The sequence below is a fragment of the Cygnus olor genome, chromosome 3 (assembly GCF_009769625.2).
Source record: "Cygnus olor isolate bCygOlo1 chromosome 3, bCygOlo1.pri.v2, whole genome shotgun sequence".
Lineage (NCBI taxonomy): Eukaryota > Metazoa > Chordata > Aves > Anseriformes > Anatidae > Cygnus > Cygnus olor.
In genome coordinates this window covers 49651573-49666155 of record NC_049171.1, presented here as the reverse complement: position 1 = coordinate 49666155, position 14583 = coordinate 49651573, and the positions used below count along the sequence as shown (strand labels likewise).

At 36.7% G+C, this 14583-nt stretch overlaps 1 protein-coding gene across 1 annotated transcript in view; it reads right to left on the bottom strand.

Moving 5' to 3' along the window:
• Window positions 1-4965: 4965 nt before the first annotated feature.
• Window positions 4966-14583, bottom strand: part of SLC16A10 (solute carrier family 16 member 10) — a 70046-nt gene continuing 60428 nt past the window's right edge. Inside the window, exons 4-6 of the mRNA XM_040553860.1 lie at window positions 12054-12197; window positions 8853-9081; window positions 4966-7683 (exon numbers count right to left, since the gene is read on the bottom strand). Of these exons, the coding sequence (XP_040409794.1) occupies window positions 7448-7683; window positions 8853-9081; window positions 12054-12197 (609 nt within the window). The 3' untranslated portion in view covers window positions 4966-7447. The remainder of the gene's footprint in view (window positions 7684-8852; window positions 9082-12053; window positions 12198-14583) is intronic.

Here is a 14583-nt window from a genome sequence, read left to right as displayed (position 1 = left end):
ATGAAACCATGAGTACCCTTTTCTCATCTTGGAGCCTTTATGATTTTCCAGGAAAACCTGTGCTTTTTGTTGCCAATTGTTCAGAATTAGTTGGACTTTATCTGTGTGTCAGGGTCAATAGCAACCAAAGGTTCCCTCAGTGTTTATCGGGAGATTTAAAAGCCCTTTCTCAGGGAGTTCAATTTGTGTGCCTGGTTTTAAATTTCACGTACACATCCCTTTCAGTTACAAATATCCAAACGAGGTGTGGTAGTCAAAGAGCACCTTAACTTGCACCATTCTACTTTTCTTTTATGTAAAACTTAAAATTTTCCCATGATCAAATCCAAGGTCTGGAAAACACTTCAATAAAACTATATTAAATTTCCAAATAGTTTTTAAAAAGAAGAAAAAAAAAGTAATTCTTTAGGAACCTCTGTTAAAAGAAATATAAAATCGTTTGGTCTCCCTCTTCTGGGCAAACAAAAGTAACATTTAAGAGCAGACCTTTCAAAGGCCTAAAGCACTTTCTTGCTGATAAAAGGTCACCCCGGCAAAAAGGGACCAAACCCAGGCCTTGTTTTCACTGCTGTGTGTCGAGCAAGGAAAGCTGCGACTCCTGCACTTACCCAGCAGTCTGTTTGTATGCTTCTCAATGCAAAAGCAATTGAGAGAAACTAAGCCAAGCTTTAATCATCATTCTCATTATACCTGGGTGGCATAATCAGCATACACTGAACACAGCAGATGATTATTTTAAAGTCGCTTTTATATTTTTTGGACTCAATTTCTCTAAAATTAATGTGACTTGCTCTCACTGTGTTACTTTGTATGCACTGAGTCAGACACAAAACAGTTGCCTTTTTATTTTTTTAATCCGTGTTAACATATAACTGAAACCAGACTCTTAAGACAACTTAGCATGAAAGGTCTCCTTGTCTTCTATATTGAATGTGTCATGTCATGCTCATAAAGCTTGCCAAGATGCACATACATGTAGGGTCTCCTTTTAGCTTAAATTAAAACACTCATGTATAAATCTTTGCTACTTGTCAAGAGTAGCTCACAGGCTTTTCAGATGTTTCTTTATTGCTGTTCAGCACAGAGGTGCTACTCTCTCAGACAGGCTTTAAGGATTTGCCTTTCAGAGTAGGTGTTATTTTTAAGCCCCACAAACAACACCCCAAAAGATAATTCCGAGTTCGATGTGTCTGTTTTAGTTCCCCGAGTTGTTCAGGACAGAAATGTCCCACATATAACAGCCACTGTATGCAGATCTTGGCAACCCAATGCCGTTTCTCCTGGCACTGGTTAGCATGTTGTAGGCACAGCTCCAGCACAATAACCTGAAGGAGTGGATGTATGCATATATATTAAAAAAAAAAAATCTAGCTATGAGAAATAACCACGCAAGAGAACATTTAAGTCTGTTTGCTCAAAGCCACGTTAATATCGTTGCAACCAGTGCAAAGTTACAACGCTGCTGAACCTCTGTTAATAGGTCCATAGGTAGAGAGTATTCCAAATGAAAAATGTACAAAAGTATTTGTAATGTATTCCATAAGGAATTCTCCAAAGAAGCCTATTTGCCTTTTTCGTGCTTACAAAGATGTTTTGTACCGTAAGGACGTACAAATGGCAACAACACTCATGCTTTTATCAAAAGACATCTTTTTCAAATTTTAATTTGAAATACAAGTAGCCTGGAGCCTAAGCCAGAACGAATAGGAATGTCTCCCCCGTATCATCGGGGGGAGACACTGTTTATGTTTGCTAAAGAAAAGGAAATACTTGGCCCTGCTACCAAGGAAACGTGAATGAACCCCTGTGATTTACTGAGGCTGTCGATGAGGAAACGCTTCGTTCTGCCAAGGTAAGTCGAGGTGAATCTGGCGCTGGGCCAGTAAGTAATCAGAGGTTCACTCAATTACACTAGCAGTTCATGAAGCAAAACATACAGAATTCTTTAAAATGCCACTGGAGTTTGCTCTACCAGTTTCCCCACCCTTCCTCGATTTTACTTCTGCCTTTTGTGAATGAAACTGCTCTGCGTTTGATAATAAACCCCAGAAAGTAAAATACAGTACATAGACTTTTTAGAAGCATGTAATGCTGGAAAGCCAGTAGTTCAGGTTTATAAACCACAGCTCTTAAATTGGATAGTCAGTGCAATTAGAAAGAAATGGATTGCACAATATATTAATTTAGGGGCAAATGCGATGGAGACTTTCCAATCAGAATAAACGGTAACAAAAGCTGTAAGGGCTTTTTATACAAAAGTCCGCACCCAAGATTCAGTATCAGAATATAACACAAAATTACTCCAAAATTAGCTTTCCAGGAGAACCAGACTAAAAATGATAAACACAGTAACAAATGGGACACTTAAGAACTATCATCTTTATTCTGAATAATTTGAGATTGATCACAATTACTTTAGCACCATGAAAGACATTAGACACCTTTTTTTTCTTTTCAAACCTTTCTAAGAAAGCAGAATTTTAAAGAATGGAGTTAAGGCTAGCAAAACGTATATCGTTTATATCAAAAACAACATACAAAATATGATATCTATAAAGATACTTAAACATGACAGTGTTATCAGTATTAGCACACATTTTAGTATAAAATCACTCTAAGCATACATGGTTCTGAAACATTTAAAACGCTGACACCATACATAAAGGACTAAAAGGCATACCAAAAATATGCTGGTTAACGTTCCCAGAAACTCACTCTGGAATTGCAATGGCGCTACGCTTGTCAACAGCGAAACGTGCAAGGGAAATTATTTATTTCCTTAGCCGTCTCCCACATTCCAGTGCTCCTGTAGTTAAATGCAGAATGCTTGTGTATGCCCCGGCCAAAACATGTTGTATTTATATATATGTACAGGCATGCAGACACACTCGTTGTCGGGGGGACAGATCTGACAGAAGCGCCATGGTGCCCAAAATCTGCTTCTGTAACGCCCCCGTGGTAGAGCCCCGGCCTGCTCACCACTGAGCTGCTCCAGCTGACCCCCAAGGATGATCCTAAGGATAGGGGTGTTCCTTCGCATCCTCAGACACCTCCTTCAGGGCTGCAAGGAAGCATCTCCTGCCCCTCTGGTACACGCTCTCCGATGCGAGTAGCTGAGCAGGGCGTTTCTGCTTTGAAATGGCAGTGTCCATATTTTATATGTGAAGCACTCATCTGGTATGCGTGAAAACTGCCCTCGCGTCCTTCTGAGTTGACTCGGCCTCATCCTTCACTTCACAAAAACTTGCCTTATCTATCAGGCTACGGCTACGCTAAGGTTTAATGCAGGGAAGAGGTCTGAGAACAGGGAGGCTGAAAAAGTGCTGTCCACATGCAACATGATGTGCATCGACTGAAAATCCAGTGTCTCCAAAGGGAATTCAGGAATGTATATGCCCAAACAACATATGAGGAGCCAAAGGAGAAAAATGTCAATTGTTTACCTCACCTGATAGCAAATATGCCCCTACGGATGGACCAGAGAACTCGTGGCTATGTCATCTTTGACTTTACAATTTAGGGAGGTCCATGAATCGTCATTGGAGGGAAAGTTGGAAGAATTTTTAAATGTTAAAAAGGGCCTGGTTAAAAAAAAATCTATATAAGAGTACATTCATTTGAAATGAATGAGTACGTTCGATTGGTACTTCAACAGTCTTCAAATATGTAGCCAGAATAAACCCAACAATACTTTTTATAAATTATGCTTTGTGTATTGTTGCATAGCATAGATGTAAATAAGAATCTGAAGGTTCTTCATTATTATTTCAGACTCTTTGCTGAACGGATTTATTAGGATTTACAAGGATCTCATGCCTTCTGAAGAGACATCACAAGAGTCAGTCACTCATAAAACCAACCCCTTGCTCAAAATTAGCGTTGGTTTCAAGATCTGGAGCATTAAGTTACAGCAGAGTAGGACTAGAAATTTCAGCACGCTAGCATCTTAAATGAACTTATTTCTACCCAATTTCTTCTGAAGCCTCCCCTGAAAATATTTAATAGTTAAAAGGAGGGAGATTATTCTGTTTATAGGATGGGGGGGCAATGTATACAAAACTATGAACTTGAGAGAGGGATACATCCGGATCTTTGAATGATTTAAGGGTTTCTTTTGAACTAAAGTAGTATTTTAAGTTTAGAATCTATCCCAAACAAGATTAAATCTGACATAAATTGGGTCATCAAAATATGAGTTCGACAATTTTTTTTGACCAAGTTTTCACACCTAAAATTAAGTTTCGTTACAAAAATCAATTTACATTTATTCAAAGTAAAATTGACTATTCAGTGCTTTTCTCTTCCACTTTTCAGAGTAACAAGCATTTCTACATCATGCAGTTATTTTTTCTTAAGTGTACTGAATAGTTGCTACGTGTTGTATTTTTTTAATTATTTTTTACTTTTTTTTTTTTTAAGGGGAGACAGTCATTTTTAAAACCTCAGGGCACACAGAATGCTATATATCTTTATATAAGTTTCTCAATGTTTAATTAGCCTCACTGCTAACAATCTGAACTTTTCTTTATTTTAACTGCATCTTACCTTATAGGGCACAGTCCTCTTATGCTTATGTCCAATACAGAGCTTTTTCTATTGGACATTTCCCCCATAGATACAAACTAGCAGTAAAGATGCTAACAGAATTCTCATGCATTAACTTTTTTTTTTTTTTTTTTTTTTTACAACCTTTTCTGAAATTTCACATTTTTCGGAAGCCTTTCCAATTTCAGCATTGTTGTAAAACAAGCACTAGCATCGGAGATGGCTTCATTATTCCAACATCATCACACCAACATAACTTCATTAACCCTAACTCTGCATCCCTCTCCTCTGACACCCCAAGTTCACTAGCTGCTTTTAAACACCACAGTAGTCACGCCTAAATGATTATTCACTGTGTCCTTTTGTCCTTTCCCTGGAGTCTTTTTTTCTTTTTTCTTTTCTTTTCTTTTCTTTTTTTGTTGTTGTTCATATTTATGAAGATAACTTACATTTTCAATTACTCAAATATGAGCATTTGGATTTTTATTTACAGGTATGTCCTTAAAGGGTCTGGCAATAATTAATCCATATTAATGTTACGCTGTTTCTATATTATTTATAAAACTTAACAGCAATTACTTTATGTTCTCTCCCAGATATTTTATACAGATACTACAGAGCACCAAGTCAGTAAGATGCCATAATTATGTCAAGATGTCTTGTCAAAATAATTTAAAATTGCATTAGTGCTAAAAAGCAACCTTAGTTTTGGTTTAAAACTCACAAAGCTAAACATGTGAAATTTAAGACCTGTGATGAATAATTTTTCATAAAGCAATAGGAAACAAGAGACTTTTATCAACATCTTAATCACCATTTTTTGCATTGCCCACACAGAAGATAATACTGAATAAAATGTTCTGCAGAAATACTCCAGACAAGAACATCATAGGCTGTTATCGTTTCTGTAATGAAGGCAGCACTTTGTAGTTGTTTTTAATTAACAATACTATTAACGTTTAGTGACATTCTTAGAAGTACGTAGGACATGCAGAAGCAGCAAAAGTCCCAGCGAACCTGAAGGGACCTCTGTTTAAGGACTGTTTTTTTTTCTACCTCCACATACCTCATTAACATTTTAAAATCCAGTTCCTTTCAGCCTTACTCACGTGAGTCAGGGATTGAAATTCTACAATAAAAGCAAGGTAACAGCTCTGGTCTGCAATAATTAGGATGCTCTGCATGATTACGTTTAAAGGACTTTGCATTTTGATAGATGTAAACACTCTAAGTAATGGTACTGCTAACAGAATGTTTCATATCCCACAAATGTACACGGGCTTTCTGAGCAGTTTCCTACAATGCTGGAAAAGGGGAAAAACAACAGAAACAGAAGGGATATTAAATGTTATAATTTTAAAACAGTATCCCCCTGTGGTTTAAGTAAAGGACAGGCATTGTCACTGATTAAGAAAATGCATTTAAATGTGCATTTAGTCTTCAAGATCACATTTAGTTTACTCTTTGCTATGACACTTCTGAAGACGACAAAAATGGTCGGTGTTAAACGGACTTGAAACAAAGAATATTTAAGTATTCCCACTGCATTGCTGATCCATATCCAAGAATAAACAATGTACTTGGAAGTGTTTTATCATAAACTGAAAAGCAGTGATGTTTTCATCTCAAAGTATCATGTTTTCAAATATTTTTTCAGAGAAAGAGGTGTTCAGAAATACACACTTGACAAATAATACATAATACCTAAGAATACATAAGTAATAGGGACATATTTAGGATGGTAAGCAACAGATAGGACACGCAAAGACATTTCTTTACATTTGAATAAAATACGGAGCTGTATCCTACACACAACTGAACACAGCTGTAAAGACCCATAATAAAGCTGCATGTTCACTTAGTGCAAAAATCTTTAATTGTTGAATGTTGTTTTAATAGCTCACGTATATTTCCACATGTTAAAAACAACTTCATATTATTGCACTTAAGATGTATTCTTTAAAGCTGTCTTGTTTTTAAGAATAAAGAAATAAAAACCTAAAAGGTACAATAGAATAGTTTGAAATTTAGACTAATTCACAATACTGCTCCAAAGTACTGCTGTCAGTACAATTTCAGAACTATCAGGTATTCTGAGGTTTAGCGGAAAATAGATATATGTACACACACAATAGTATTGCATTATCAAAACAAAAAAAAGTTTCAAGAATCTATCATTCAGCAGCTTTACTTCTAAATGTATTTGCATTCTGAGCTCAGTTCGTGCATATTAAAAACCTATTCCCATAAGAAATTTCATCCTTGATGTTCTTTGTTGAGGCTACTGTGAAAATACAAATCAATGCAAGAACAGGTGAATGATTAAACTGAGCCAGCTGAGGTTTTTAGAGAAAATAGAACAGACGTTTAATAATTTAGCTTTGTAATGCAAAATGATTTCAGAAAGAGCTAAGGGAATCTAAAATATGCATACTCATGTTCATGATACAGAATTATGAAAGACTGTAAAACAGCCTGAGAAACTTCACAAATTAAGTCAGTTTTAAGAGCTACTACATATTCCAGTATAAAACACCCATGGGTGTGCCTGCATTGAATGGACCATAAAAGTTACTGAAGAATCCTGGGTCAGTGAACCAAAAACAGCTTCCACACTTCCAGAAATACATTCTGATGAATTAGAAAAATATTCTCTTCACACACAGAATCACTACGCATGTACACGCTAATGCTACAAAACTTCAAATACCTTGAAGACGTGGCTTGAAATCAAACTCAACAACTCATCAAAAGAAGTTCAATGGTATAAAAGATTCTTAGAGCAGTTTTGCAATTTGAGCAATAGTTCAGAAGTTCTTTAGTATCATATAGTAACTTCAGCCAAAAAGTAGAAACATAGCTTTGGTAGAATAAAGTTATGCTGGTACAGGAAAAGAAAGCATCAAAAACCTGATTCCATTTCTTTGACTGGTTTTTCTGCAGCATCTGACACCAAAGTGCTTTCATTTTCCAGCATTTTCTCAGTAGTTTCTGCATCAACAGTTTTTGCTCTTTCTTTTAACTTCTGCCGTTCGTGGACCCAGGGGATGATACATAAAATAGCTCCACCGATAAGGGGGGGGACTCCGGCCAGGTAAAATGCTACATCATAGGTACCTAGGCGATCACGAAGCAGACCTGGAAAGGCAGAGAATTACCACCAATAAATGCTGGGGCCTTGGGAATACACAAAAATCGTGTCTCATCTTTGGATTCAGAAACTTGAAGGTTGGCACAGATTATCATCATCACTAACCTGACTACCTGAAGGCCAAATATGGACATAATATTTGTAGAAAGGTATTGCAGAATTGGTTTAAAGACTTCATGTAAAGATCTCATAATGTCATCACTCAAATACTTAATTACCATCCATCATTAAAAAAGTGCATCGTATTTCCTATTTGAAAGTTGTTTCACCTTCTCCAACACTTGAGTCTTCTAATGACTTTGAGAAATTCTCCCTCTTTTGCTAACAGTTGCCTTTGATCAAGTTGTCTCAATCTTATTTTAGATATGCTGTACATATTGCATTCCTGGCAGTCTCTTATTTAAAAAGAAAAGTGTGGTTTTCAGCAATTCACTCTAATCGCCCTATCTCAAAACTATTTCTGTCAGTTAAATTCTATTTAAGTATTAATAGCTGAGATAGTATATACGGATCAGAAATGACCTAATCTATGCTGTTACAGCTTAATAATTCTGCTCTTTACAATGCTTCATAGGTCAGCTATGTCTTACTAAGAATCTTTCAGTAGCCCTCCAACACCTTAGAGTAAATTACGACCAAAAATCACTGATGGTAAATATCGTAGCTAAACTTATTCTCACCTCACAAAGAACTCCCAATTTTCATCTTCAAAACCTGTATTTTGTCAAACAGACTTCCATTAAAGTATGCTTAGAAGAAGGAACTAAAGTGACCAGAGCTTTTTTGCTCACAATTGTTTTTACAAGAGCAAATTTCTGAGTCCATTTAATTTTCAGAGATTCTAACTTGGAGTCCTTCTGTTACACAATCAACACATAGGCTATCACTTCAACAGCATGGAAAATGTCAGGTCCTAAATCCAACCTGAAAACCTGTATTTCTCTTGAGAGGAATGTTTTACCAAAATAAAAGTCTGAAGCAAACTTTTTAAAAGCACAGTGAATTAATAATCCACAAGCAGGAGTTAAATTCATCATATATTCTGGGGCACAGACAGAAAAAATTTCCACTGTAAATGCACTGCAGATGATATAGGAACAGAAAAATTGGCAACCATAGAAGCATATTTACAGCTACAGACCATGTTTATTCTCACCTGCAATGGGTGGACCAACTGTCATAGGTATTGACATGAGTCCAAGGAGAAATCCTATGGCCTGGGAGACATCCTGAGCCCCAACAAGCTCGAAGGCGATAGGAGCCATAATGCAAATGAAGCACCCATCAAACAGGCCCATGAAGAGACAGACAGCAATAAGACCTCCAAAGACATGGCACAGTGGAATCATCATAGACATCAAGCCAATAAAGAAGAATGAGGCCACCTAAATGTAACCATGGAAAAATATAAAAACATACTGCATCAGATCAGCAAAAACAATGGGAATAGATGAGCTTTCTTGCATTTGTAGTGAATCAAATTGTCTGTCCATATTTACTTTAAGATAAACAAAAGCACGGACTGCCACCATTACAAAGCAAAATAAAACACTTAGAACTATCACGACACGCAATCACAGAAATTCCAACGCTTGTTTCACAATTTTTCAAAATGCACTTGTAATAAACTATTCTGCGATGATTGTGTAAGGAAGGAATTTCCTGCATACCAACATTTCTTGAAAAGTTACTCTTCAATCCTTTCACAAACAAAAGCCACAAAATGTATTTAAACAATCACACAACTGAAACTCTCTATGATTAGACTCCTCACTGCTGTAATTTAAGTAACAATATCAGCATTATTAGGAGCAAAGACTTCATGGTGCTTATATTCACAGGTGGTACCTGAAAGTCTCATTTCAATTTTTGCACAAAGGCATCTTGCTATATTTTTGTAGTCACATTTATCTTTGTATATTTTTAATCTTCTCTTTAATCTTTATGTTCTATGAACTTTATGATTATTATTTGTTTGAAGTAAATTAAAGGAATACAAATATGTCTTTCTACGAAATGAAAGAAAAGTCATTCCAAATAAAATCAAATATTTAAAGAAAAGGTTTTGCTTATGCGCCATCCTATGTCAAGCATAGGAAACCAATGTCCCACTTAAATGCACAAACAGGTTTTCCACACAAGACATAAGCATTGAAAGAAAACAAGGTCACTTGTCACTCCTAAACATCACAACTTTTTGAAGGGTAAGTGACATCAGATGCACTGGACCAGTGCAGTGGTCACAGCACCGAGGCTAACGGATTTCAAGAAGCATTTGGTCAACGCTCTCAGACACATGGTCTGATTTTTCAGTGGTCCTGGGTGGAGCCAGGAGTTGCACCCAATGATCCTTGTGGGTTCCTTCCAAGTGGGGATATTCTGTGATTCTATGATCAAATGAGTTCATTAGGAAAAATCCTCAAGCAGAAGAGCAGATAAGACTTAATTTTCAGGACAGCATAAAAATTACTTTTAGGTAATGTACTTTATTTAGGATACTAAAGAAAACTGCCATGAATCATTTGAAGTATTCCACAGAAACTGAAACTACTGAAGAACTTAGCTTCTTATCGGAATTTAAGGACAGAGGTGAAGGAATTCTCAGTTCTGTGTATTCCAGTACGTAAAATACAAACGTTATTTAAGCTGAGTTTTTATCTAAAAAATTATGCGGTTATCAGTAAACAAACTCTAAACGAACTCTAAACAAGGTACTGTTGACCAGATTAACTGTATTTTAATTATATTAATTATATTAAGGTTAAACACAGCACTAAAACCAGAATCACTAAACTTTATCTGTAAGAGACAGAATATATAATTTTATTACTAAAGATATCATTTACAAAGCAAAATAGAGTGAAATAGCTCCTTAGGGAGTGCAGAAACAGAAGAAAGACTGTATTTACTGGATAGTGCTTTTATAAGCTGTTCAACTATAACACAGTAAAGTTCGAAGAGAAAATAGAGATTTCATCTGCACTGGTCAAAATTCATTTTAAATAATTTTCACACAAGATAGGATGATAGTATCAATGGTTCGACAACCCAGAATAACACCTGCAGTGAAAATTCACTTTCCCTCCTACAAATGCTTACTTGCAACAGGAGAGCTGAAGATGAAGAGGCAGAGAATAGCCTAGCAAATGTGAACATGTTTTTCTCACTTGAAACTAGGAGAAACCTATGGTGTGCAGAAGCATCAGAATTCATGCCCTAAGTAGGTCCATGGCTTTTCAGTTGTAGCCATCCAACAAAAAGCATAAAAAAGCTTACAGAGAATTACTGCAAGTTTGATATGTATCTGATAAAAAGAACTGAAGGTATTTGTGCCTTGTAACACCTCAATGCCATCTTTTCACTTCTAAAACTTAATATTGACATTTCCTAAAAGTGTAAGAATATGTACTGGATCAATCTAAATGAATGAGCTAAAGTCACAGTCTCTTTCATCAGGGAGTGTATACGTATGTAACCATGGCAACAAATACTTTTTCTTCAGAAAGTTGGTTCTTTCCCAAGAATTTTTGTTTTGAGTAATGTAGTACAGATAATAGCCATTAGATGTCTCCCTTGCTATTCCTCATTTTATAAAAAACATCAGAATAAGAACACCCAGTAGTTGGTAACATGCAAGTTATTAACTAAAGCTTTTCCAAAAATCTGAACTAAAACTGACACTTTCTAAAAAATAAAAATAAAAAATAAAGTGTTTATAAGTGCGGAGGGCAAGAAATGGGTATCCATCTTCATCTCCAAGCCTCAGCATTTCCGGAAACTGAAGGAACAGTACTTTTACCTCTTCCATGCAACTCTTTTTGCAAGTAACTCACTTCATTCAGCAAAAACTTCTCAACTAAGCACCTCTAATATTCGCATTGGCTGAATCAGCACGTGCTATGCACAGAATATACTTTACACCAAATTATCACCTAACAAATATCAAGAAAGAAGAACCAAAATCCTTAGTGGAGGAACATGAAGAAATCTGTCTGTACGCATCAAGCAGTTATGGGATAAAACAGGGAAAGCAGAATCCAGAGAATAATGAAAGGTTTTCTCACTCCCTTGCTAACAATTACTAATTTCTGGCATTCCCAGATGAAAATTGCCAGTAGGTAGTAGCCATGTTTTCTTAACACTAAAAACAAAACCAGAAAGATCAAAAAAGATTCATGAAGTTTACACCAGAGGCCCCTAGTATCAAAAGACATATGTTGTTTGCTAGAGTGTTGAAATCTCTCAAATTTGAATCCTCAATCAGTTAATTCTGTTTACTTAATGGTTCCTTCAACTGTAGCCCTCAGAATACTTTTTGTATATATGAATATTCCTTCAAAACCATGTGAAGACATACCTGTAAATAAACTTTTTTTGCACCGGGAATATAATCGGCAACTCTGCCAAAAATCAATCGACCAATTCCTGAAGTAACGCCCAGACACAGCAGAAGCACTTCTTCTCGCACACTGTCACCAAATCTGTCTTCTACATGCTTCATCTGTTTAAAAAGAGGGTTGAGAAAATAAACAGGTTTTAGAACAAAAAGGAAGAGAAACTGTAGAAAACCTTGAGTTAAATAGAGATGATCTGTGAACCTCAGACTTAAAATATGTCGACAAATGATCCAACTTGCATTTTCTACTTGGACAGGTTTTTGGTTTTTTTTGTTTTTTTTTTTTTTTTTGCTGCCTCAACTTACCAGCATTAAGTGCAATACAATAAAAACAATCTGAGAATGTGTTGTTGCTTTAATGACAATTTTTAAGGAACTTACTTCAAGAAAACAACAAGGCTAACACCAGCAAATTAAACAGATCTCAAAAAGCATCCCCCCCAGGCACATTTAATATACTAGCAATAGATGCAACAAAATGCTGAATCCACAAATGATCTCTAGAAGAACTGGTTGCTTCACTGGTTAGGTCATACTCTTAGGTCCAAGGGCACCGAATGATTAATGAGCATCGCCACAATCCTGTTTTGTGCATTAAGGCAGGTATACTAAACTTGTAACAAAGTTCAGGGGAGGAGCAAGAAGGAAATGGGCAAAGCGGCGGAGGCCAGACAGTGCAGGCAGGATGGGTCTCCCAGGCTGGCTCATCCTGACATCGAGGGACAAGGAAGAAGAAGAGCAGGAACCACCAGCAGTGCCAAGCACAATGGGAAGCACTTGCAGGAGAGGGAGTGTTAACAGCAACAATAAATAGGGCAGCAGCAGGGGAAGAGCAATTTAACAAACCACTTCGACCTAAAGAACCAAAGCAACTGACCTATGGTCCTGCAAGTAGACCATCAAATACAGACGTGATGAATTACCAGCATCAGTAATTCTAACCTTTTAAGTCATGTAAAAGAAAAAAAGAAAAGAAGAAGAAAAATCACAAGACTGGCTTGATGGATTTGGATTTCTTTTATATTCTTTATGGACCACAAATAATAGCTTTTGTGGGTATTAAAGCACAATAATTTTAGGTGGTATTTTGTTTTTCATTTTGTTTGGGTTTTGGTGGTTTCTTTGTTTATGTGTGGGGTTAAAACTGCCATGAAGGCCAGAAACTAGCCATCAGACAGACTTTTGCGCAACCACTTTTTGAAACACTGTTGGGCAACACTAAATGCACCAAAGTGGGCATGAAGAGCTGTAGAAATTATCTGCATGGTCCCGTGATCGCTGTGCTCAGAACTAGTTCTGAAGAAAAAATTGTAGAGACTCAGAGGTAAGAAGTAATATGAAGAAAGTAATTTTTAAGGAATGACATGGTCACCTTGACTCAAATGTTTTTCTGCAGGCTGACAGACCTGGTTAGCAAAAGCCACACAGCAATTTTTGTTATGAGCAATTCTGATTATGTAATATCACTTTAAACTAGAGAATCCTTATTCCCCTATCTATAATGGAAAACTGCAGTTTTAGGAAATACTTCGAGACAGAAATACTCAGGATTCTCTTGTTAATACACAAGCAGAGCCATTTTTTTCAACATAAACATTTGCTAAGTGGTGGTTGATTTTCTTAAATATAAAAACAGTTGTTTTTTGTTTACATATCGCAAAGTCTATTAAATCCAGTATTTATTTGTTTAATATAATTGATCTTGACAGAAAGGAAGAAAAATAAGTGTTGTTTTGTTTTCAAGCATCAAGTCTAACTTGTTTAAAAGATACTTCCTATTTCTATTTTTTGAGGATTTTTTTCTTGCTTTTTAAGACCCACTTAGGAACAGATTCTGATGAAGTTTCTCTTCTGGAGTGATACTTAATATAAAAGATAAGCTGTTGTACTTGATGGTGTTCTGTCAAAGGGGAGAAGAAAAGCTGAGTTTTCCCAACCCTACCTTTCTGTGTCTGTCAACACCTGCTGGCCCAGCTGGCAGAGAAGCCCAGGTATTTTCTGCCACTCTTTCCACCTGTTCTGCTTTCATGTTTCTGCAGCCTCCAGCTCCTTTAATTAGCAGACCTCATTCACCCAATCCCCAGAGGCTTTTCAAGAGGTAAGATAAAGGTCTACATCTAGATAACTACTAGCTGTGCATCTGCAAATGAGCACCTGGATTTCTCAAAGCAACACTCCAAGGGTGAAATGCTGTCCTCTCTCAGGTCAACAGGGGGAAAGCATTAGATTCAACCAGCTTAGGTAGGAAAACAACAGCTACTTATCTTGAGCTTCAAACATCTAAATTAGCAGTTATTTTTCCAGAATTCACTCCTTATAAGAGCACCGCAACCTTCAAGAGAGCTTCCAAGAAGATGCAAGGAAAAATTGTTTCCCCAGGAGGCCAGCAGGCAGTGGAGCGGGCTGTCCAGAGGTTTTCCAGACCCAACGGGACAGAGCCCTGAGTGACCTGGTCTGAGCTCACAGCTGACCCTGCTTTGATCAGGGGTTG